The sequence below is a fragment of the Aythya marila genome, assembly GCF_965140915.1.
Source record: "Aythya marila genome assembly, chromosome: 9".
NCBI classification, from domain to species: Eukaryota; Metazoa; Chordata; class Aves; order Anseriformes; family Anatidae; genus Aythya; species Aythya marila.
Window position 1 is genome coordinate 25892699 of NC_139050.1, and position 24493 is coordinate 25917191.

The window sequence follows — 24493 nt, forward strand, 5'->3', positions numbered from 1 at the left end:
TACTTTCTATTTAATAAATATCATTTATTAACAACACTAACTGTGCCTGATGCAGCAGAAACTAAAATAAGCCCTGAAATCTGGAGCAGAGAGTGAACTGGGCGTGGGAGCAGACCCCAGCAGGCTCCCCGCGAGCTGCTGCGGCGCCGCTCCGGGACATACCCAGGGGCACGGGGAGCTGCTTCAGCTGGAGCCGAGTACCGCGGGGGCACGAGCAGCAACCTCAGGAGCATTTAACTACGCAGGGAAAAGTCAGTCAGTGGAACTACTGCTGGGGACAAGGTTATTCTGCCATCACCGTATCTGTAAGGCTACAACGAAAAGGGAGTAATTCGGTTTTCTAATTACTGCTCTGTTTCTGTGCCATAGAGAAGACTGGGGATGTTCACAAAGAAAGGTTAACAGGAGGGCAGCTTTCCTGACTTCCCAATACGTGAACCATTGCTGAAGTCAGTTGACTACTTAGAAGATTAAAGAATGGAGCAAAATTTGGCTATGAATTACTCTGAGCAACATTCAGTCCTGCTTGTGACACTCAGGGTGTTAACGAGGTTGTACAGAAGAACCTTGGAGTTCTGCCTCTCCACAGAAGCGCCCTATGTATAGGTAGCACAAGCTTCATTGTGTCTGGAATACTGTGTCATCCCCTGCATAATTAGGTCTACACACTACAAACAAGTCAGATTTTTGTAACGATTCTTTGAAATACCCCCATAAAGCTTTTCAGCTCAAACCTGTAGCCTGAGTTACCATCATCAGCATTATAACCAGAGCCCCAAGTTCTGAACTGAACTGCAGCAAATGAACAGAAGCCAGAAATGAAGATCCTAGCTAGAACTTGTAAATACAAAGACATTCTGCTGTATGACCCTCTTACTAGTCATAACAAGCTTTTTGCTATGACCTTAATATTCATCCTGACTTCAAAAGCTTTGACTGACTAATAGGAAAGCATGAATAATAAATGCCCAGTTTCAAACATTCCCTAGTTTTTCAGCACAGGGGAGAATTTTAATGCAAGGATGCGCTCAGTTAACTCCTGATAGCCTCCCTTACAGACTATTTCAGCAGTGCAATAAAGCTGGTTTGATAAATATTCTAAGTTAACTGGTGCTTTAAGCAGTTTCTCCTCTTCTCCCTCTCATACTGTTTCTTTCAGTCTGTTCTGCCCAGTCTACAAAACCCTAGTGAAAAATACCTCAGCAGAGCACAAGCACTCCTGGCTGGGAGAAAATCGGAGGCGATGCCCGGTCCTTCCCTCCCCGGCATCCTGGGGTCCCTGCTTCTGCCTCCCACCCGAAGCCCCAGGGAGGGAAGTGCCTGAGCAGACATCTCTTTGGGGAAGTATCTTTGGGGTGCACTCGGGGCCCAGGGCTCCTGCGAGCACCCCGTACAGCAGGTGCCCCTGTGCGGGAGGGCTGCTCTTCTCCGCAGCCCTTCAGGCGCCCGGTGGCTCGCCCAAGCCAGGACCGGCTGCATCGGCACAACCGAGGAGACGGCCGCCTGCGGCACGGGATGGGAACGAGCACTGGGGCAGGATTTCCTCCAGCTGCACATACGAGCTCTGTGCCCTGGCCAGCTCACCGTGACCACGGGACAGAGCACGTACAGCAGCAGGCTGCAGGGCCAAATGTTCGCCTGCGTGGCTGCCAGCAGCACAGCACACAGAACCAATTACTGCTTTGTTTTATTTACTGGTAGTTCCAGAAGAACAACAAAAAAAAAAAAAGCAAATGATTTTAGGCAAAATCTTCAGAATTATGTAGGGTCATAAGGCCCAAAAAGTGTTTACTCAATTCAATTTTTTAATGAACAATATTGGATGCTCATCTTCATCTACATCAACATAAAACTTAGTGCTATTTGTTCTAGCTACTTAAGACTGATGTAAATTGACCATGTTTTGGCCAACCTGAAACTACTTTTTTGATTAAAACATTCAAATTAAACCTTCCTCAAGAGCCCTGCTGGGTTCAGAGATGGGAACAGAATCTCAGCTCCATTTTTCACATTTCTCCTTAGCCAAGAATGTGAGTGAAGCAGCACCCCACAGCATCGTTTCCTTCACAGCTGCAGCTAGCCTGTCCCACACAGGCCCGCCCGCCCCAGGGAGCAAACCTCCTGGCACCCGGAGAACAGGTCCCCTCCAGGGATGCAATGGCACGGACAGCTCCTCGCTGCTCTGCCCCTTACCCTGCTCGTTGCACATACACTACACTTCAGTGGCCAAGAAAGGTGAAGTCAGGCATCAAGAACTACGAAGCAAGTTCCTGTAGCTTTCAGAGCAGATTTGCTAGAGTCAGAACAGAGGCAGGCTGTACGGGTGAGGTCTGATGTACACAACTATCACCCCAGCTTCTAAGGTTGAAGGGCGTGATTCAAAGCAGTTCGATGACTTCCAGAAATGATCCAACCCTCGTTGATTTAATGGAAGCTGGAAAACTCTGTACTTTACTAACTACATCGGTTAAGCATTGCCAACAAATCTGAAACTGCTTGATACCAACAGAAGGTACCTTGATCACATGTGCATTTCAGCGTGTATTGTGGTGTAGGGGCTGGTATACGGACCTGACCTGGAGCCTCCTCTCCCAGCCCTTCTATCGACTCCAAGGAGCTTTGCAAACAGCTTCGACTGATATACCTCAGTGGCTGCAATGAATTTTTGGAACCCAAAAAGTTATTACCGCCCACTACATCAAGCAAAGCAACTGATTTTTGTGCAATTTAACTTATCCTATGCTGGACTGTACCGTTAAGATAGAATCATAGGCTCACCAACTGGTTTGGGTTGGAAGGGGCCTTAAAGCCCCTCTAATTCCACCCCCCCTGCCATGGGCATGCACACCTTCCACTAGACCAGGTTGGTAAAAAGCCCTACACCAATTTCCTGCAAACACAAATGCTAAAAATGTTTAGGATAAAACATTGGTGAAGTTTTCTATCCTCCCCTCAGCTAGTCTGCTTTACAAGGGGCTGTCCTCATGGGTTCCTTCAAATCATTTGAGTACAGATCTGCGTACGTCCTCTGCTTTTCATCATTTACCTCCTAGAACGATAGTGCTGTATCAATGTGGGGTTCATATGTAAAAAACTAACTCACCAGTGTTAATGCAGGCATAAATTCATCTACCATTTAAACTATGCTTCCGCTGGAAGTGTTCTTTGCAGAACCAGAGCATATATTTAAACTTTAAGTCCCACTTACTGCAAAGGGAATTCTGCTTATGTGCACAGCGCAGGCATCAATTCTTCAGCAACTACATTAGGACAAGTGTAAATTTGGTCATTCTGGAACAAAACTAAGCACACCTCAGTTCCTCTTAGTCTGAAATCAGCTCTGGGGCCTTACTGGTAGAAGCCTGAATCTTGATTTCTTGTGTAGGTTCATGGTTAGTTACCTGTGACACTGCCTGTCTGTGCCTTTTATGATCGCTGCACCATGACTGGCATCAAAGCCTTCACATCTGGCTCACAACTGCCTCTAAGCACACGAAGGCAGAGGGGTCTTACAGCAAACAGAAACAGAAACCAGAGCTTCAGAGGTGTGTAACGGAGGGAAGTTAATCGAGGCAAAGAGGGAGGAGAGAAGAGATTTCCAGTTCTGATTTGGGATGACAGAGCACGATGCTGATTTTTATGTTAGAGTGGAGAACGCCCGCCCAGCCTCCGAGACAAGCAGAGAGAAGCCAGCCTCCCTGCACCAGCGCCTCCTCTGCCCCGCACGGGGCTGCGGCCGGGATGGACACGCGGCTGCTGTCCTGCGTGCTGGTTTGGGACACCCCTCCTCCCGCCCCGAGAGGCGAACAAGCAGCACTTACCTGGTGGGAGAAAGGCTGTATGCTGCTGCAGCTGCATGTTGGCAAGGGCTTGCTGGTATTGGAAAATACCAGTATTAAACACTGCGGTGGCACCATTGGTTTTTTCAAGCGCAGGCCTCTTTGGTAATGGGGGAAGTACAGCTTGAGGAATTCCCTGAATGGTGGATGGGCATAAAAATAAAGTCCAGTAAAAAAAAAAAAAAAAAAAAAAAAGGGTAGGGGTGTGGGGTGTGGAAAGGATGGGAGGGAGACAAAAAGGAAAGAGAGAAAAGAGAAAAGAAAAATCAGTAGAAGGTAAAAAAATACAGGCAGCACCATGTTTAACCATGAGCAAGCAAGCAGCGTAGCAGACTTAACTACCAAATAAAAGGCGAGGTCAAAGCTTTACGAGGGAGCACTACTTTAGCCTACCAGTACAGCGATACAGGTAGACGTGCCGGAGCCGCACGCTATAGGAACTGGCGTAACCGTTACGCTACGGTAAAGCTTGGGGGATCGGGTAAGGAGCGAGGCTATCGGGGAGGGGAAGCAGCACTGCTAGCTCCATGAGGATCAACACGTAGAAGCGATGTTAATAGTCACCGTCCGGCGCGGGCGAGGCGCCGCCGGCCCCGACCCGCTCCCCCAGCCCCAGCGCCTGCCGGGCATGCAGAGCGCCGCATGCCGGCTCCCCCGGCCGCCGCCGCGCCGCAGCGCCGCCAAGCCATGCCAACGCGCCCTGCGCCCGCCGTGCGCAACGGGGCCCTCGCCGCTCCCGGGGACGGGTGGGGAAGGGAAAGGGGAAAGGGGAAAGGGATGGGAGCAGGGGAAAGGGGAAAGGAGTGGATGGGATGGGATAACGGGACAGGACAGGGCGGGACGGGACGGGATGGTATGGGAGAGAGTGGATGGGATGGGACGGGATGGGATGGGGATGGGGATGGGATTGGGAATGGGATGGGGATGGGAGGGCAGGGCAGGGGGCAGCGGGGCCTGTGCCAACCAGGGGTTGCTCTGTGGCCCGGCCCCGCTGCCCCCGCTGGGCAGGGAGGGAGGGAGGGAGGGACACCGGGAGTGTTCCAGGTCTGCACATTAACCCCCAACTCGACTCTACGATACAGCTACATGCCAAGCTAAAAGGTGAAAGGTCATAGTACCAGGTCAAAGGTTGCCTCGAGGGGTCGCTTCAGTGATTTGACAGCCGACTGAGTCTTAATTAGCAGGCAGCGAGCACATGATGGCAATGGCCAGTGGGGTCAAGCGCATTAACATAAACAGCAAGCAGAGGTGCATCATGGGGGCAGCAGTGCATTTGGGTAGGTGAGAAAAAACAAATAAAAACAAATCACCGGATGCCGTGTACAACGGTAACAAGACTAGGCATGCACAGTACGGCGCGGGGCCGCGGCGGGACGCAGGCGGGACGGGGCGGCCCCCCCCGGGCCACCCTCCCCGCGCCTCCCCGGGGCCTCGGGGACGCCCCGCGCCCCCCGCGCCGCGCCCCAGCTCCCGGCCGCGCTCCCCGCACCTCGCGGCCTCGCCGCACGCGGGACGGAGCGCGGCCGGCACCTCCTGAAGGGCTCGCCACAACCGGCCCCGAGCACCGCCGGCGCTGCGGGCAGCGGGCACGTGCAAGGCGGGCGGCCGGCGGCTGCCGCGCACGCGCCGAGGTCGGTCTCAAACTAGGGCTCTACGCACACGGGCTCGCGGAAACACGGGCTCGTCTGTCTGTGCGACGAGATAGACCCGCGCCTACCCACGCACAAACACACGACACACGATATACACATGTGCACGCACACACACACGCACACGTATGCACACAGATATGTACATGTGGGCACTCCGTACACCGACAGGCGAATCAGTGAACACCGTCACGGCCTGAGGCTACCCCAGAGCGGACCTGGCACCACAGGCTGGGAGAGCTCGCTGCGCCGGGCACCTCTGGGCCCCGCACACGCGCCAGCGGCTCCAGCTAATGCTCTGCTTACTCCCTCGCCAACGGACTCGTACCCTCGGATGCGTTTCCCAAACTCACCATGGCAGCTGCCGTCGCTGCTGCCTGGGCAGCTGCAGCCTGGTTAACCTGGTACTGGGCAGCCTTGATCTTGGCTTGCAGATGTGCCGGAGGGTGGAAATATTTGCACTTTTCCCGTGAGCATCTCCCTTTGATGTAATCCATGCAGACCGTAACGGTGTTATCGTTGGTATCGATCATGGCGCTGTCGGCGGGGTGGGCGAACCGGCAGTCGTTCTCCCCCCGGTTGCAGTTCCCACGCTGGTACTCCCGACACACCTGCAACACCGGGAGAAGACAGCCGCTCAGTGCGGGCCCTGGCCTGCTCTGCGGCCCGGCTGCCTGCCCGCCGGGGCGCTTTGGTGCCGAGGGACGTCAGAAGCTCTGCACAAAGAGCCGCGCACACTGCAGCATCGCCGCCGCCACCGCGCGGGCTCCAGCCCGGCAGCCCCGCACCACCAGCGGTGCCACCGCCGCACAGCACCAGGTCCCTCTGCAGGCCCTGGAAAAGCCCCGTTTAAGAAACCGACGCACGCTCTTTTCACGGCACAGACCACGAACAAGACGTGTTTGTCACTTTGGTTTTCAAAGGGCTATAGGAAACAGAAAGGGCCCACACCAAGCACGTCTGTACAAAGATACAGCCGCTGCAGCGGATGGAAATTCCTTCTAAAGGTGGGTGCCCATGAGCCTGGATCATCAGCACTTCCTCAGGAGCCTTGGCTCCGATCCCTACACCAAACCAACCTGGGTTGTTATTTGGTTTCTGTGCTAGCACTTCAGCTGCTTTTTAACCCCTGTGCCACCCTACGTGCCAGCTGCCCGCTGTCCACGGCTTGTGGCAGACACCCTGAAGGACAAGAGCAATGCCACTGGTGAACCTGCCCGCAGGGAGCACCCCTTTCCTCGTGGCCTTTCCAGCACGACCCTATTTATAGCCTTTTTCCATGCGGTGACAAAGGCTGGATGTATATTTGGCAGCAAACATACTGGCCAAATAAGCCAGCTGAGGCACCTCCCTTCCTCTTTTTATCCCCACGGCCCTGCTGCTCACGGCTTGCTGCTCGTGGAGCTGTTCTCGTAGCACGCGGGAGGCAGACTGGCCAAATAACCATTTTCTTGCTGGGAACTTCTCAGGAGGACCAGTTCCTGGCCCAGTCCCCGCGCAGTGCCACGCGCCGCTCTGCCACAACGCCGGCAGGGGCTGGGCCAGGAGGTGGCATCTCTTTGAGCCATCACCACATACAAGTTTGCTCCTCAGACCGGCTGCGTGCTAGCATCACCCCTGCACTCCTGGCCCCCGGTCTGCCTGCCTCGTTATGCCCAGGCATGCACCAAATGGAGCTGCCAGGTCACTGCTTCCCCAGACGCGAGCTTGGTCAGCCCCGCACCAAGACTCGATCTCTTTTATTGCTACAAATCCTGCCTGGGCAATAAATCATTGTCTTCTACCCAAGAACTCCTCGATTAATAAGCCAAAGATGATATAAGTAAATTAGTATGCATAGATACACAAAGAGAGAGGCGGAGAAAGAGAATGCATGCAGAGGTAAGGCGATTTTATCCCAGTTAAAAGCCAAGAAAACTGCCCAGAGAACTGAACCAGTTCGGCAGATAAACTCTGGCCCACACAGAGCACATTTTCACAGGGCAGTCGTGCGGGCTGAGATAAAGCAATGAATGGCTCTCTCACAGAGGTCTTGAGCAGATCTGAGTGATGCCTCACAGCAGACACAAACCATAAAACCGCGAGTCCTTTTAATCAGCATGACCTGCGATGGCTTTTGAAGCGCTGTGATGCTAGCCAAGAGTGTTTGCAATTCTTGTTTACTTACAAGCAAGCACTGAAGATGGTGTTAGTTCTTGCCACAGGCAGGCAGCAATATATCATTCATCTGCTTGAGCAGAGAGAGGCACGGCACCATGATATGTGGTCTAGCCTTTCAGATCTGGAGAGTGCTTGTTTGTTTGTTTATTAGTAGCCCTGTAATTAGTATCACAATTTTCCACTTGGTAAGTGAAGAAGCGTAACAGCAGCTAAGGAGCACAAACCGAACCTAAGAAGCTGGAATGACCGCATGATGCCGGGCTGAACTGCTGAGTTAGGGAATGGAAGCGGCCCTGCAGGATCAGCCAGGCATCACCGTGAACTTCACTTGTTCTAATTTGGGGCCGGGTTTATTTTGATTGCCCTGCTGGGATCCCAGCTGCCCACCCTGGCGGAGAGACAACTGCCCCGAAACCTCGGCCGTGGCTGAGCTGCTCGCCCGGAGCTGGCCGAGGCTTGGCCAGGGCACATGAACACAGGGCGACATCCCTGGCCTTTCCCGAGCAAGTTCCACCTTTTGCCTCCTTTGCACTGAATTCAGCACAAGTACGCTGTTAGCCAGTACATTCTGCCTGCTGGCAGCAAAATGGCAATACGAATCACGCAGGAAACAGCAGCTCGATTGCAGCAGTCTTGACTCTCGAATACTTCTAACAGCAAACGGCGGCGTGCGAAGGGAAACGTGCTCCCAAAGCAACCCACCAGGCAACGCTTTCCTCTCTCACTTCCTCGTCCTTTGCGGGTTCCCCTCTAGTTCACAAGAAGAGCCATGTTTTTGTTCACGGTATTTCTGGCAGAGGAGGAATGTGAAGAAAGCTGCAGGAAAAGTCTGAACCCTCAGCGTTTCCACCCTGAGACCCAGGTGCTGTAGGGGAGTGTCTGAGCACACCGAACAGCCAGGCAGCGGCACGGTCCCAGCGCTTGTGAGCTGCATCCCGCTGCTTGGGGCAGTGAGCAGCCGTCCCGCCAGCACTCAGAGCTGCTCGGGACAGCAGGCTCAGCGCCTGGCAGGTCTGTGCTGCCTGCCTTAAAGCCCAGGCACATGTATGGCGAGATGTTTGCTGCGTGGCGGTCTGCTTCGGTAGCCCAGAACACGCGTGCTGATTTAATTAAGGACCCGGTACTTTATTCTTGAAAATAAGCATTTAAAATTCTAAACAGAACAAATCATCTTCCAAGATTAGACACTAACATCACTGCAGTTATTTTTTTTCAGGGGACAGTTCATTCCAAGGCAGGGAGAGCTAAGCCATATAAAGCTCTGCAGTCCTGCAATAACAAACAGCAGCGAGCTCTCTTCAAGAGCAGGTAGCTACGTGGCAGGCAGAGCACGCCACCTCGGAGAGGTGAGGGGCAGTCCACGTAAAATCCTGCAAATCAGTTTTGCACTTTTGTAATCAAAAAACTCTACAAATGATTTGTTGCTCATAAGAACTATGGCCTTATTAGATAAGATAGATAAGAACTATGCCCTACATCTAGAGACCTCTGATTAAATGACCGAGCACTGCAAAGCACTGCCCAATTATCTTCTCACCTGCGTATCGAACCGCTTAACCTGCATTTGCTGGGGGGAAAACAGGAGGAGGAGAAGCCCCCCCCGCCCACAACAGGCACTATTTTCGTATGAGCGGTTCCGTGTGGAATCGCAGAGCTGCTGGGTAAACTGCAATGTGCTCCTGATCCCAGCCAAAACAAACAGCGAAGCTGAGCAGCTGGGAGGGGGGGCGAAGCTGCATGTCTGAGAGTGATCCGCACAGCTCGGGCAGAGCCAGGGGAAGGCCCTGTTGGAAAGGCAGGGCTGCAAGCAGAGCGGGCAGGGACAGCCCTCCTTCAGGAGGGGCTTTTTCTGGTTGTTAAAACCTCTTTTTACTGCAGACCGTGCCTCTGGGTGTGCTGTGAGAGCACCGCTCACAGCTCCCCCGTGTGCAGAGCAGCCTGGCTCCGCAGTCGAGCATTTCCCCGAGCAGCTGCACAGGGACTGCACAGAGCCCCTGCAGCACCAAATCCCACACGTGAAGGTTCCCCTGCCGCAGCCCAGCGTCCAGGAGCTCCCCGCACATCCCAGTCACAGCCTGTGGCCAGCACAGCCTCGGCTCCACGGGCAGCAAGCAGCCCCGAGATTGCCTGCTCGGGGAGGCCGGGCCTCCTGTAACCTGAACACACTTCAGGGAACTCTTTCCTCGGAGAAAACAACTCTAAAAGGGGAAGTGATGCGATCCCGCGGAAGGGGAACCTGCGCTGATGTAAGCTCCGAGAATAGTGGCGGTGCTGGGAGGGCTCGCTGCCCGGCCCTGCCCCACGCTCCTGCCTGCAGCCTGCTGCCCAGCTCCTCAGCCAGGGGTGAAACCACCGAGAAAAAGGAATGAATGTCCCTTGTAGGCACACACAGACCCTCCTGCTGCAGTGCCTAGGCGAGAAGAGCCCTACCATTATGACCGGCTGCATTTTGACAGATCCCTGCCGCTCCTCCCACCGTGCTCCCCGCGTGCTCAGGGCCCATCTCCAGAAGCCCGACCCCACAGCGCGCCCCCAGGCCCCGCTGCTGTCCCCACACGGACCCGAGGTCCCTGAGAGCGGCCGGGCCCTGACCCCACACCAGGATGCACGGCGCTCACAGGGCAGGGACAGCAGCACCAGGCTGCCCAGCGCCCAGCTCGCCATGCTCCTGAGCGCGTGGCACCGCCTGGCCGCGAGCCCTCGCTGCCGCAGCGCTGATACGGTGCCGAAAACACGGCCAGGCCTTCCCGATAAGAGAGATTCAGGGCAAGGGAGAGTAACAGCTAGCGAGGACTAGCACTTGTCAGGGCTGTAGCGAAGGATGATAAACAAGGCGCGGGAGGCCGCGGGGGGAGTGCCAGCAGCATGTGGCCAGAGCAAAAACATGCCAGAGGCTGCAAGCGAGCTCCCCCCCGGGCGGCTGCAGCACGGCCCTCGCACCAGCTCCCGGCGCTCGTTACCCGCGCCCGCTCGTTAGCAGCTGCTGGACACACAAACGCAGTCTCGGGGCGCCCCTGCAGCTACCACGGCCATCCCTCAGTGCTCCCGCTGCCTTCTGAGATGCGGGGCCAGGAGCAGAGCTGCAAGCATGAGCCGTGGTGGCACGCCCCCTGCATTGCCAAGACAGGGCGCTATCGGCTCCGGGGAAGCTCGCGCTGTTTTCTTTCACAAGCAACAGATCGTCTGTCCAGGAGACACAATACAGGAGATAACTCGCGAGGGTGAATCGTGCCTGGCGGCTCCTACCTCCAGCCTGTCTGTCCTCATGAGCTTCTGGGCGGCAGCGGCAGCGGCGGCAGGGACCGGGACGCCGGGGTTGCCCGCCACCAGCATGGGGGCGGTGGGCAGGATCTCCGCTGGGACCAGCCCCGGGGACACGGGCCCCAGGTAGGGGTTGAAGGCGGCCGAGGCGTTGGTGGCTAAGCTGGGCGCGACTGAGAACATCGGCTGCAATGGGAGAAAAGGAGAAAGACATTTAAACACCCGTACCCACCGTGCTGCCAGCAGCACAACCCCTTGGCCATCACCCTCAGATGGCAAAGCGCATCTGAAACGCGCAGGCAGCCCCTCGGTGCGAGAGCAGCCTGCACGGGGGCCCCAGCACACCGCCAAGCCACACGTGCCTCCACGCCAAGGACAAGGGCACTTCCCACCCAGATCCCAACCTGCCCCAGCTCACAGGCTGCAGAGGTTCCACACGGGAACAAGCAGGAGGTTACAACCCGTTATTTGTATAACATCGAGCAGGCTGGCCCTGCAGACAGCACAAAGAAGCACCGGGGGGATGCTTTATTTAGACTAAATCATTGAGCCGGAGAGAGGCCATGCAAATACTGTGGGGTTTTTTTTGTTTGTTTGTTTGTTTGTTTTAAAAAAAGAACCAGCTGCCCTTGCAGGCTGTCACACGTTGTGAAGGTAATTAGATGGAGAAGACCGAGCGGTGCTGTAAGCCCCAGTGCAGCGCTGGTGCACTGCAGCGAAGGTTAAATCATGCTTCTGCCCCTCCGAATCCAGAGGCACTGTGCTAGCAGTGTAATTGCCAAATTAAACTTCGGCCGGAGTGTTTATCTTCAGTATATAAATAAAGTAGTTACTCAAGGCATTTAGATTTTTCTTCCAAAGTAATTTTTAGAGTGAAAAACAACAACGAAGTTAATGCAGATCTTTTGCTCTGTTTCCTATCTTGTTCAGCCAGACAGCACACAGCACCACATGTTTTCGTGTTTCTGAGGAAATGACCGAATTGTTTGGAAGCAGGGAGCAAGTCCATTGGAAACACTGGACAAAAACACATGCAAAGGTTACAGGAGAAAAAAAAAAAGCCTGAAATTTTTGTAAATGGGAGTAGTTTCTTTAACGTGTCTGCCTTTTCATCCATGTGAACAACAAAAAAAGGGAATTTTTACAGGAAATAAAGTAGTATTATTAGCTACACCATCAATTAACCGTACTTTTCATTGTTGTGCTATCATCTGTGCAATAATGAACGTTCAAATAAAACTGGGAGACTGTCAGTGTGTAGCCTGGGACCTGATTTCCATTTGCCTTCAGCCCAGTGAGCCCACTAAGTCCAGCACCTAAAAGACCATCCTGCTGATTTGCTACCAAGATCACTTGACGTTTGTGTAAATACCCCACAGCCTTTGGCCACGACAAGGTAACACTGTTCTTACCCAGCCATTCGTGTTCTGCCAGAGCTCGCAGCTATCCTGCAGCCAGCTGCACACACGCAGAAGCAGAACCTCAGTTTAACCATTACCCTGATGCTAGCCTCTCCTTATAGCAAAAAGGACTGCTACTCTGAAGCACTGCACTAAGTATTTTTTCATGTTTACCTAAATATTGCTGTCTATCTACACGCTGCTTTGTATAAAACCACAGGAGATGCACTGGGTTATCATTTATGAAACAAGCAGACCAAAAGGTAATGGAGAAGAACAAGTTAACAGGGAAGGACACGTGAAGTAGTGGCTTTTACTGTCTGCAGCACTCTGACTGTTCAGCTTTGTCATAGCCCCAGTATGAGTGTGCTGGCACCGGTGCTGCATCGCTGTCCTCAAACCAGGAAATAAAATAAAATTGCGGCGTGTGTACACGTCTGTTTAGAAATTGAAAAATCACTTTGAGGTTGCTCTGAAGTTAAGGCACGTAAAGTACAGCCTGCGTCTGAGCTGCCTGGCCGCACACACACCCCGCGTGGTTTCTGATCAGGAGGCAGCGAGCAGGGGCAGCAGCACGGTGCCACCGCACCCGCAGCTCACGCGCTGACGCCGCCTTAGCTCACTTCCTTCCTTCGGTGCTGCATGAAATTTTGTTTAACAAAAAGATGGCCAAAAGGAGAAAACAACACGCCCTCTCTTCTCATGCTGGTAACTGATGCCAACAAGTCACTGCGAAGATCCCTCCAAAACATTTCTGCTTTTCTCCCCCCCGTACACTTCTTGAACCAGACGAGGCATAAAGCCAAATGGAAGAGTAAGTCCACAGTAACTAAATCAGATGGGCTACAGGATACTTACTGGAATTTGGTAGACCCCCAAAACATGGGGCCAAATCACAATTTAGCACAAGTACGAGTGTCCCTTCTGCTCTGCTGATTTTTCCTAAGCACTTACTCTGAGTACAACCTGTCACAAATGAAGCAGTGCCGAAGAGCTCGCCTAACGGAGCACGTTCCCTCCTGCAAGGTGTCTGCAGGTAGATGCAACTCGCCAAGTCCTAACTTCTCCAGTACAGAACCAAGGAACTGCCAGGGAAGTGCTAAGGCAGATATCAATATAATTTATTTCCCAGCTCCCTTTTCCCGTGCTGCCATTTTACCCGTCAGAAGGCAGAGCTTCAGCAGGGGAAGCGCTGTGTGACCTTTTACACAGAATGCGCCAGCCTCCCCGGTGCGTTATTCGGTACCCTACAGTGTCTGAGCTACAAGGGTGTGGCCAAAGCTTGCTGGGCCACCTTTACCCACAGGTTAGCTCCAGCGACCTCTCTGGACTGCGTCAGAGAACGAGCACAGTGCGTTCTGCTCTGCAGTGTGTCTGGCTGGCGGGCGCCCACCACGGTCACCGCAGACCGAGCCCCATCCCTGCGCTGGCGTCAAACCCGGCACTGCGCACACGTACTGGAGAGAAACACGTGTGGTGCACTACGTGATTACACTGCCCTGCAGCCAGATGAGAGGTTGCTGATAGCCCTTTTCCCCTCCTTTGCCTGTTCTAGGCGGTGTGGTTATCAGCAGGCGCTGCTCCCCCTGCCCAGCCCGATCTGCCGGTGGCACACAGCGGCCCGGCACACGCCGCGCAGTGCGGGGCAAGCTTTGCTCTCTGCTTACAACGGGCTGTAAAAACCCAAGTCCAGTCCAGCAAGTAACTCTGAGAAGGTTCCCCTGAATGAATGGAAAACATCCAGTGGGAATCTTCTCAAACCCAGGAATTTCCTCGAGCACAAGAAATTGCAAAGGAAACGTCTGTTTACTGAACTGCCACACAGATCGCTCACTTTGTCAAAATTAGGAGAGACGTTACACAGATGAATTAATTCAACAAAACATGAAGCAACGTTGATTGAGGCGAGGCAGAATGAAGCAGTACAAAGACAGACCAGCCTCTCGCTGTTTGATTTCTCCACCAGTTACCAACTTTTGTGGGCTCTTACAGCCACCCGCACCCGCTAACTCCCTTCAGCCTGCACCAGCTCGTGGTCACCAACCCAAGCCCCAAAGCGCACGTACCACAGGCTGCAAGGGGGCTCCAGGCATCATGGCATTGGCAAGCTGCATCTGCTGGGCCAGCATGGCCATGTTCTTCTGCTGAATCAGGTTATTGCGTCCATTTATCTCCAGCTGCGTTTTTAAGTGTGGTGGTGGGTGAAGGTATTTGCAGTTTTCCCTTGAACATCGACCCTGAGGAAGAGAATGAACATAATTGGCTCAGGCAGTTAAAGGCAAATCTTTTTTGTTCTGTCTGGCCCAACCAAACCCAGCAAGCTCTGCAGGGCCTGGGTGAGGCTCCAGCTCCCTCCTGAAATGATCACGTACCGATGGGAGCAGCTGCACAGCTCTGGTACCAGCTCCTTGCTTCATATTTCCAAACTACACATTTCTGCAATACAGCCCTAAAGGAACAAGGAGGCCCCAGAGCCCGAAGTGCCCCCACCAGGAGGGGAAAAAACAGGTCCCTTAAATTACAACCCTTCCCCTTTATTCATTCACCTTTGAAATAAATCCAACCAGGAGCAATGACAACGCAGAAGACAGCTGTACTTTCAGCAAGGAACCATCTTTATCGGGAACCAAATTAATTCCATACAGCTTGACCTTCTCCTGCAGCTTTGCTCAGAAAGTTGAGATGTCTTCTTGCCCCAAGGTCCAGCAACCTGCTCTGTGCGCCTGTTTCTGCCCCCGACGGCCAGCACAGACGGCTCCGTGCTGCCCACCTCCCTGCTGGCAGCCCCATTGCTCAGAGCTCACGTCCCTGGGCAGCAGCCCGACTAAAGACCAGCACACACAGCTCTGCCGGGATTTTTGGCCGGGCACGCAGGTGGCACAGCCCTGGTGGCACCGCTGTGCAGGCAGAGCCCAGCGCTGCTCTGTTCGTGTCAACTCTTCCTCTGATACGAAAACCCGCACTAATTATTGGTACCACTAACGAACGTGGGGCCAAATTACAATTTACCGGTTGCCTGGAAGATGATTATCTTACATTAGCACAGCGTAGAAATCGGGTTTAATGACTGCTAAGTGCGCCACAAGGAGCTACACCACGTGTTGCCTGACTCAGAGGAGCAGTTCCCGGCCTGACCCAGGAATGCAGCCGAACTCAGCTCTTACTTAGCGGTGGGCTTTAGGCTGCTCCGTGCCGACAGCACGCTAAGGGCAGGGGGAGCAGGGCAGGGGCTGCAGGAAGGCGAGCTTGGGGCAGGGAGCACGGCTGCCCTCACACGCTGCTTGTCTCTGGCTATGGGCTCGGCAGCCCTCGGGCAGGAAGCCCAGGGAGAGCGAAAGCAGCAAGCTCTCTGCGCACCCAGCGTGGCCCCAAGCACCTGTCTGGGCCGCGCCGAGCTCTGCGATGCTGCAGGAGCTTCCCTCTGCTCTGCCAGAGCTGGGTAACGCCGACAGCCCCGCACACCCGAGGTCACCACATGGGCACGGACAAGCCCCAGAAACGCAGCTGCTCTGAGCAGGGCGCGAGGCAGCCGCTGGGGCTGTTTGTTTGGGCTGCTTCTATAACCGAGCAGCACGGCCCGCGATACACAGCGCTCGCTGCCCCGCTCTGCTGCTGTTGACACAAGGACTACTGCTCACAGAAAGCGGGCTGGGGGGCTGCCTGGCACTCACAAGGCTGCTGGCCCCATACCATCAAAGCCCCCTGCAGGAGCTCCTGCTCCCACCCTGCCGGCGGTGCTGATGCCAGGCGGGGCTGCGGGCACGGGGACACCCGCACCGGGAGCTCCACGTGGCCTCCACGTGCTCCCGCCGGGAGGATTTGTGCCACGCGCTGCTGCTCAGCCAGGGCCTGGAGCCAAATTAATTCTCCAATTAAGAGCTGTCGCTCAGCGGCAGGGCCCCGCGGCAGCACCAAGCAGGGCGCCGCGATGGCCAGCGGCAGTGCCGGCACCAGGAGCCCCCGCACCCCAGGGAGCCCTGCGGAGCTGCTCAGGCTGTTATTGCCTGAACACAGCAAAGCAGCAGCAATGTCACTGCAGAGCTGCCGCAGGTTCAGGGTTTGTGACGACACAAACACGGCTCTCTTTTAGGGAGCATCAGTTCCTCCTGCCAGCAGAGCTCAGCCACCACACCCCAAGCAGGAGGGCGGTGGTTACGGAAAGCCCAGCCCCTGCCTGTAAGTGATGGAAGTGCCTGTGCGGATGCACTCGAGTCACGCAGGAACACATTCAGACACCGGCTGGGTTTTGCTTTTTAAAACACACGGCTCGTGCCTGCTTTGTGGCAGTAGCTGTGCTCCAGCCCAGCGAGCACACGGTCGGAGAAGTTTCGGAAATATCAAGCAAAGAGTTACTGGGAGGGCTCCACCGACCCGACCCGACGGATACAGATTCCAGCCCCAGTGAGTCAGTGGCTGAGCTTACCCCGAACCAGACAGCGACCCACGGCCACACCTCAGCCAGAGCCTTCCAAACCATTTACGCCCCTGCCCGACGAGGAGACGGCACGGACTGGGGTGCTCCCACACAGCTCCGGGGCACAGCCAGGGTGCACTGGCGATGGCCACTTCTGGTTTCACACAGCACGAACCGTCCCGAGGATCCCTCCGTCAGAGCACGAGCAGAGCACGCTGTGAAATGGCACGTGGGGGACCTGCAGCCCGCAGCCTGACTCAGCACCTCAAAACAGGACCGTGCCCAGCCCCGCTGCTCCACAGCCCTGTGCACAGCGGGGCTTTCACTGCGCACAGATCACCGGGGACGTTACTGCCCTCGGCTGCTCCTGGAGCCACCCCACGGGGCGTTACCGTCTGCTCCTCGCTAGCACGGGCACACCTCAGGGACACCGAGCAGCTCCGGAGCTTTAGCAGGCGGCACGTGCCGAGATGGGACAGTCAGTGCCTCGTGCCCTGCTGGCAGAGATGGAACCCGGCTGCACGGCTCTGTTTCTGCAAGCGATTCCAATGTCTAACATGACAAACAAACAAACAACAACACGACACGACACAATGCAACACGACACAACACGACACGACACGACACGCAGCCAGCACAGCACAGCAAGGCCCGGCAGGCCCTGTTCCTGCACTGAGCACGGTGCCGTGCTGCGGGACGGGAACCGCAGCGAGCTGGGCTGCTGCACTCGGCTGAGCCCGGGGCTATTGCCAAACACCTCCCAACGATTGCTTTGTCGCCTGTTTCTTTCTGCGGCTTTATGGCTGTTGTTGCAGAAAGGAAAAGCAGGAGGAAGAGGCCTTGCTGTGCTGCTCCGGGTCACGCTGGGAGGTCCGTGCCAAAATCAGCGCCGCAGGACCAGCAACAACACGAGTCTCTCCGAGCCTGGCGCCACAAGGCACCCAGTGCGCTGCGACTCCAGCACAGAAGGGCCCTCGGCAGTGCCCCCGCTGAGCTCCTGCAGCAGCAAACCCAAACCCGTGGGTCCCCATGCAGTGTGCTTCAGGCGATGCCACCCGGCCCCATAAACGCTGGCTTTGCCCTCGGGTGGCGCAGGAAGAGCCCCAGCTGACGGCACTGCCCGTGTGGTGACATCCTGTCTCGCTTTGCTTTGGCAGGAAGAGATCTCGGGTACAAGAATTTAATGGATTCAGCTACCAGTTCTCTATTTTTTAATCACCTCTGCGCATCTTCTCAGATCCAGCACAGCCATAAAACACACTGAGGTGGCCACGTGATGACAGCCTCGAGTGTGCGCCTCATGGATAAGAATCTCAAATCCTCCTCACTTATCACCCGAGCTGATCGTGTTTGTACAGGAAGCCAGGCCGAGGATCTGTCTTACTGTCCTGAAACTCAGCAGCCTTAAAGAAGCCGAGGAGCGAGCCCACCCCAGCCCCGGGACGGGGCCACCTGCAGTGTCCCCACACAGCATGGGGCAGCCCCAGACCCCACATCCCCCGGCCTCACCACACCCCAGGCGCACGGCCCCACACAGCGAGCACGAGGGGCACGGGGGGCACAGGACGCTGCTGGGCAGGCTCCCAGAAAGCCTCTCCCTGAACTCCTAAAGCCATCAAATCCTTTTACAGCAATCTGGTAATCCGCATGATCCTTACTCAGGCATGTAATAACCGACGCTCTAGGGGTAACAGGAGCGACTCTCTGCCAGGAGCAGCAAGCTGCTCAGCACCACGGCTCCACGCAGCGCCAGGCGGCCGCGCACGACACGCAGCTGCAGGCATGTGGGAGTCCGTCCGTCCACATCCCTGTTCACAGCTCCTGTGACCTGTGTCCCTGCCAGTGCCTCAGCCCAGGAGCAGCCCCGCGGCCCCCCAGCCGCTCCCCGCAGGAGCCGGGCAGTTCCCAGGTAAGCGGCAGGCCCGGCGGGTTGCCCTGGCACGGCGCGGGGATGTGCTGCAGCACCGAGCAGTCCCGCCAGGCTTCCCAGCTGTTACGGTGTTACAGGGCAGGAAGCGGGCGAGTTGTCAAGCCCCACGTCCAAAGGGGCAGCACGCAGCCCTCGCTCGGCACAGCTTCGGGAACGCTTCGGGTTATCTCAGCTGGACTTGAAAAGGGAATGCCACAAGAGGGGCGACACAAGGAACGTTACCACACACTCTTTGCAGAGTCGGTATACTTAAAAATTGCCTTCTGTCTTGGGAGAGCAGGGTGTGAAGCCCTCAGCAGGTGATGGACAACTCTGTCCCAGCTCACTACCCGGGTGTGCAGGGCAGGTCCTGCCGCGCCAGCTCCAGCGGGATCACTGCTGCTGCCCGCACACCTCATGTTCCCTCGGACTTGTGGGCATGCTCCATACCAGAAAGCAACCCTGGCTGTTAAGGGAATGAAGTAATACATGAATAGGTAGGACTAACAAATAGACGCAACCGTTTCCATTAGTTTTTGCAGTGCCCTGATATTTTAAAAGGCTCCTCTGCCTGGTGGAAGCCAGGAGGTGGTGGATGGCGACCTGAACTGGGCAATTTGCATCCTCACCCCCGAGGAAACACCCAGGAGCACTCTCCGTTACGGACGCTGTATTTAAAGTGGAATTGCCATTGTTTAAAAATAAAGCCTTGCTTTTGTGATTTTGGGAGCTCACAGGGGCAGCCAGGGGAGCTCTCCCGTGCACAGAGCAGCATTTCAGCTCTCCCGCACGCACTGGGCCCTGCTGGGGCGAGCCCGGTGCATGCAGGGGGCAGCCGGCAGCCTCCGAGCCCCCGCCGTGCTGCAGGGACGTGGGCCGGGTGAGACGAGGACGCAGACTGCAGTGCCCTCTCTGCCTGGCGGCCGCTCAGCACAGCAGCGCCGCACGGCCCCTGTGCTGCTCACCGTACGGTCACTGCTGAGTAACAGCAAAACCAACGGCACGGCAATAAATCGGGCCCCGTGCTCACACTGCACACCCACCGCCCCTCGCCACAGCTGAAGGTCAGGGACGGACAGGAGCTCTGTCTGTCCCTACTGCAGAGCGGTGCCAGCGCAGGGTGAGGCCTGCAGCCGCGTCCCCCACCCCACGCAGCTGGGAGCACGGCCCGAGGATGCCACCCCACCCACAGGGCGTCAGGGACGTGGCCTGCACCACAAGCCTGAGATCCTCTCCTCTTCCGCCTTGCAGACTGAGTATTTCTAACCTTGCTGTCCCCTTTGTAGTGCTTTTCCCTCCTCTTATCAGCACAGCATCCAGACTATTTTAAATACAAATGGAATAAGTTTGTCAAGCAAATAGTTTACTGATTGAAAAATAACGAGCTTGGATGGACTGAAACCTTTCCGAAATTATATCCCAAATTACCCAACCGTATCGGGGAGGGAAACAGCCGTCAATATAGCACTTTGTTAAACTAAAAGTAAATGGCAAATGCCAATTGAAAAATGGAAAATTACTAATTTCAAAATACCAGTTAGCCCTGCAATTCTGCACAAGTGAGACGAAACTCCCCGGGTCTGCGTTTTGTGCACGAAGTGGGGAGCCCAGGTGCAGCCTTCCCCTGCGGCCTGCCCCGCGGCCAGCCCAGCACCCCGACCCCAGCACCACCTCTGTCTCTGCCCTGCTCCTGCGCCTCTGGGCCTTCAGTTGCTGCTCCCAGCAAAATCTCTTTCAAGCAAATTCAGGTGTGAGAGGTGCCTGGCCAGGTCTGTGTCCGCATTGGCACCGGCTGCCCCATTGCTGTGTGCCCCTGCCCTGAGCCGGCCAAGGTGGATGCGGGCGGCTGTGCCAGGGGTCAGCTGGAGGCTGGACCCAACCTGCACCTCCTGAGCTCCCGCTGCATTTGGGCACTTCCAGACAAGGGACAGCACTGACCTTGGACTGACCGAAGGAGAGCTGAGCTCTGTGGGTGCGGCCGGCCCCAGATCCAGCCAGGGCCTGGGGAAGATGCAGGCCTTCAGAGCCTTGGAGGAGATACTCAGCGCTTGGCAAGACTTATCTGCATCAACCCTGCTGGACTCCCTCGTCTGGCAAGGATCCCGCTGGGTACAGGCAGCTTGCAGCTGATTTTGGCATCTGGCAGCTCCGATGAAGAACTGTCTGATGTTCCAGTCAAATATTGGAAACTTGTGCTAGGATCCGAGGCCCTCTCCCACCACTGCCGAGGCAGCCGAGGGAGGAGCAGCCGCTCTCCCTGTGCGCAGGAGCCGAGGGGCACGGTGACCGCAGCCTGGCCTCGGCCCGTTTGGTGGTGGCCGAGCTCCTTCGGCGCCAGCACTTCTCGGCATCACGAAATGCCTCGTGAGGAAAACACGCGGCAGCTAAATTCAGCGCTGCCAAAAATGCAGAGCCACCAGATCTCCCCACAGCCTGCCCCGCTCGGGCCCTGCCAGGCAGGCAGCAGCACGCTGCCTCCGCCCTGCTGGATGGGGGCGAGAAGCCGGGCTGGGGAAGGACAGCGTGTGACACCGGCCAGGGCCTGAGCTCCTCGGTATCGATAGGGAAAGTACCTTCAGGTACTTAAAACGTTCCCCTGAAATCAAGGGCAGTCACTCAGATGTGAGCTCTCTGGGAATCAATACCAAAGCCCAGGGAAATTATTTTCAGTGCGTCCCACTGAGCAGTGCTCTGAGACGCTGCCTTCCCCAGGCAGGCTCACCGCCACGATCCCTCCGAGAGCTCCAGGAGCATCCTCGCAGCCCTTCAGCCCCGCGGTGCCGCAGTCCCTGCTCGCTGCAGCGCCCCGGAGCCGGCCAGCACCCGCAGCCCCTCAGCACGCCTCGCCCCCACCTCCCAGTGCAATCCTGCCAGAGCTGCCCTGGGCACCACAAATCACACACAAGAGTGAGTTTTAGGTAAAGCAGCAGTCAGGGCACCTCAAGAAAAAGCGAAGGGGGGCTGGCTGTAAGACACACCTCTCACGGAGCTCCTCAGGTTGAAAATAAACGCGGTTAGCACCTACCACAGCGTAAGGCAGGCAAAGTCAGGCACCTTCCCTTGCTCCTCACGGAGCAGACATTTGAAGGTACCTGCGTGAGCCTCTCCCCCTGCTGCAGCGCTGCGAGCTCCTGTGCTGCCAGCAGCAGGCCCCTGGGGAAGGCAGCCCCAGGACACAGCAAATGCAGGGCGATGCTGCAGGCGGCGGGGGCAACGTCCTGCACGGTGCTGGGGGGGCTGGCGCACGGGGCCACCGCCCGGCCGCAGCACCAAAGCAGCCGGGCTTCTCGCTCGCTCCCCTTGCGGGGCTATTGTGTGTGAAAGGAAGGGAGGCATTCGGACAGCAGAGGGCTGGCTGGAAAAAAGAGAGCACACCTGAAATGTGAACCGCGAGGGACAGGCAGTAAGTCCTGCTGCTGGGGGGCCTGGAGCCCAGCCCTACAAAATGCCCCAGGAACGTGCCCAAGAGGTGCCCTCGCGACAGGAACGGGGAGAGCGACCACGAGCCCACAGCAAAGCTCTGGTCAAAAGCTGAGGCGTTACGGAAAGGGGGCAAGGAATGAAAAGCAAAGAGAAACGGCTGGTTTAGGTAGGTAAGATGGGAGCAAGGAGGAAAAGCACCGCGGGGAGCACACCAGGAGGAACGCAGATGAGAAGGAAAGGAGAGGGACCCACCAGGGAGACAGAAGGCTTTGAAGGCGAAGGCGAGGACAGGAGGGTGCACGGGGCTCAGGCTCTGCCCCCGCAGTGCCGAGGCCACCAGCTCCACTCCTGCAGCCCTGCAACGTGGGCAGGAACCCGTCCGGCAGCGGTGGTTAACGGGATCACCCCGTGTGTCCTGCCACGGCCACAGCCCCGCAGCACCCCCTGGGCCAGCCCCGTCCTGCCCCAGCGCCACATCCAGAGAGGCAGCAGGGAGCCTCCGCCCGGTCTCCTCCCTCCGCCCTCGCCCTGCCCGGCACCCCACGGCAGGGAGCTGGGCCCCACGGCTCGCCCCCACCAAAGGCACCATGCCCTGACCCCCCGCAGGCAGCACACAGCCGAGCACGGCCCCGCAGCTCCCCGCATCCTCAATCTCAGGGCCGGCTGCCCGCAGGGAGCTCCGCGGGGCTCCCGCTGCCCCACCTGCCCTGCCAGCGGCCCCAGGGCAGCGCCCGTCACATCCTCACCTCCAGCACCCGCCCACTGCCCCGGTCCTTACCTCCGGCAGAGCGCGGGCGCCTTCCTCTTGCTCTGGCTCAGGTGCAGGAGATGGGCACGCTTGGGGTCCGCCCGTTTGCCACGCGGGGAGCTGCAACGGGGGCCGCAGCAACCGCACAAGCCAGGGCAGGCGGGGGGCAGCTCCTCCAGCGCCAGCCAAAGCACGGGGCAGCTCCTGGCCTGGCTGCGGGCGGCGATGGGGCTGGCACGGCCACCCCCGCGGCAAGCAGCAGCGCTTCCCTCCGACCCGCAGCTGCTCAGCCCCCCGCTGGGCCCCGCCAGCCGCGGTAGCTGCGTGCAGCCGCACGACCCCGAGCGCTCGGCGATGGAGGCGGCACGGAGGGGCTCTGCTCCAGCCAGGCGCAGTGCAGGTGGTTTGTCTGAGCACGTGGAGTGGGGGGAAGGTAAGCTAACACAGCTCTGGGACAGGCAGCTGTGGCTCCTGGAAGCCTTGCCCTCTCTTGTCAATGAGAATCTCTGGAATTGGGTAGGGAAAAGGCCTACAGAAAACGAGGAGTGCCTCATTTATGGCATTGCTCACTGCCATATAAATTATGGGACTTGTATGGGAAAGGACACATCCCCGTGTGCCAGCCAGGCCACAGCAGGAGGCAGCCAGCCCCACACCTCGTACCCGAGGCCTGCAGCCCCGCCAGGCCCCCATCACTGTGCGCACCGGGGGCACGGGGCAAGCCCCGAGTGTCCGAGCATGGCGAGGCCGTGAGTCACCGACATGTGGTCACCCCCCAGGCAAAAATAGCTTGTTTACAGCTCCGCTGGGTTATTTTTACGCGCGGGCAGCGCTGGGTGCCCGCAGTGGCTTGGTGCCGCTGCCCTGCTCGCGGCGGGTCCCTGCCGAGCCCCCAGCCCCAGCCCCACACCCACCCCAATGCGCCTCGCCCTGAGCACACACAGTGCCCGAGCGTACTGGGTCTGGCAGGACCCGTCCCCAGGGACGATCACACCCGCACACGCTGCGGGCAGGCCCAGCACGGCTCTAACACAGCGACAGCCCGACCTGCCCTGCCGCGGGCCGAGAGGCGGCTTCCTCCCAGCGCACTCATGGGGTAACTGCGGGAGCTCTCCCGGGCTGGGTGCTCTCTGTCAGCGCAGGGTTTGGAGGCTCTGAGCCCAGCAGAGCGCAGGGGAACCACGCACAGGCTGCCAGCAGCAAGGGCACGGGGCAAGCCGTGGGGCAGCGGCCGAGGAAGCGGCTGGAGAGTGAAGGTTGCTCAGCGAGAGCCGGGTGTGGGGGAGCAGCGACAGCCTGGGGTAACGGGAAGCTCGCTCACTTCGGGGCACCCCCAGCGAGCCTGTGCCCAGGGACCACGGGAGCCGGCCGAGGGGATAACAGCACCAGAGGGTAGCAGGGGACAGTGCTAGAAAAACACAAATTTGGTTATTTTACTACAGAATCTAGAGGGGCCTGCACGCACAGCAGAAAGGAAAGGGAAGTTTAAAATAATTAGACAACAGATAAAGCAACTGGAGCAAGCCAGAAGGAAGAGAAGCTAGATGAATTTTTTTTATGGCATAGGCAAATAAGGGAAGAAAAAGACATAACGAGCACGTGGTTAAACAGCAGAGAAAAGAAAAGACTTAACCAAGTTCAGAGTTTAGAAATTCCCGCAGCGAGCTGCCTGCACGCGGTTCAGCTTTCG

At 57.0% G+C, this 24493-nt stretch overlaps 1 protein-coding gene across 17 annotated transcripts in view; it reads right to left on the bottom strand.

Moving 5' to 3' along the window:
• MBNL1 (muscleblind like splicing regulator 1) overlaps window positions 1-24493 on the bottom strand; it is a 65161-nt gene that overhangs the window by 10326 nt on the left and 30342 nt on the right. For 11 of the 17 annotated variants that reach the window (XM_082767358.1, XM_082767361.1, XM_082767362.1 and 8 more), the window contains 5 exons: window positions 14376-14546; window positions 10895-11095; window positions 5842-6099; window positions 4958-5011; window positions 3822-3975 (listed from right to left, as the gene is read on the bottom strand). In XM_082767358.1, the coding sequence (XP_082623484.1) occupies window positions 3822-3975; window positions 4958-5011; window positions 5842-6099; window positions 10895-11095; window positions 14376-14444 (736 nt within the window). In that variant the 5' untranslated portion in view covers window positions 14445-14546. Of the gene's footprint in view, window positions 1-3821; window positions 3976-4957; window positions 5012-5841; window positions 6100-10894; window positions 11096-14375; window positions 14547-22833; window positions 22968-24493 lie in introns of those variants that run through there. The other 6 variants (XM_082767364.1, XM_082767365.1, XM_082767353.1 and 3 more) reach the window with 3 other exon arrangements.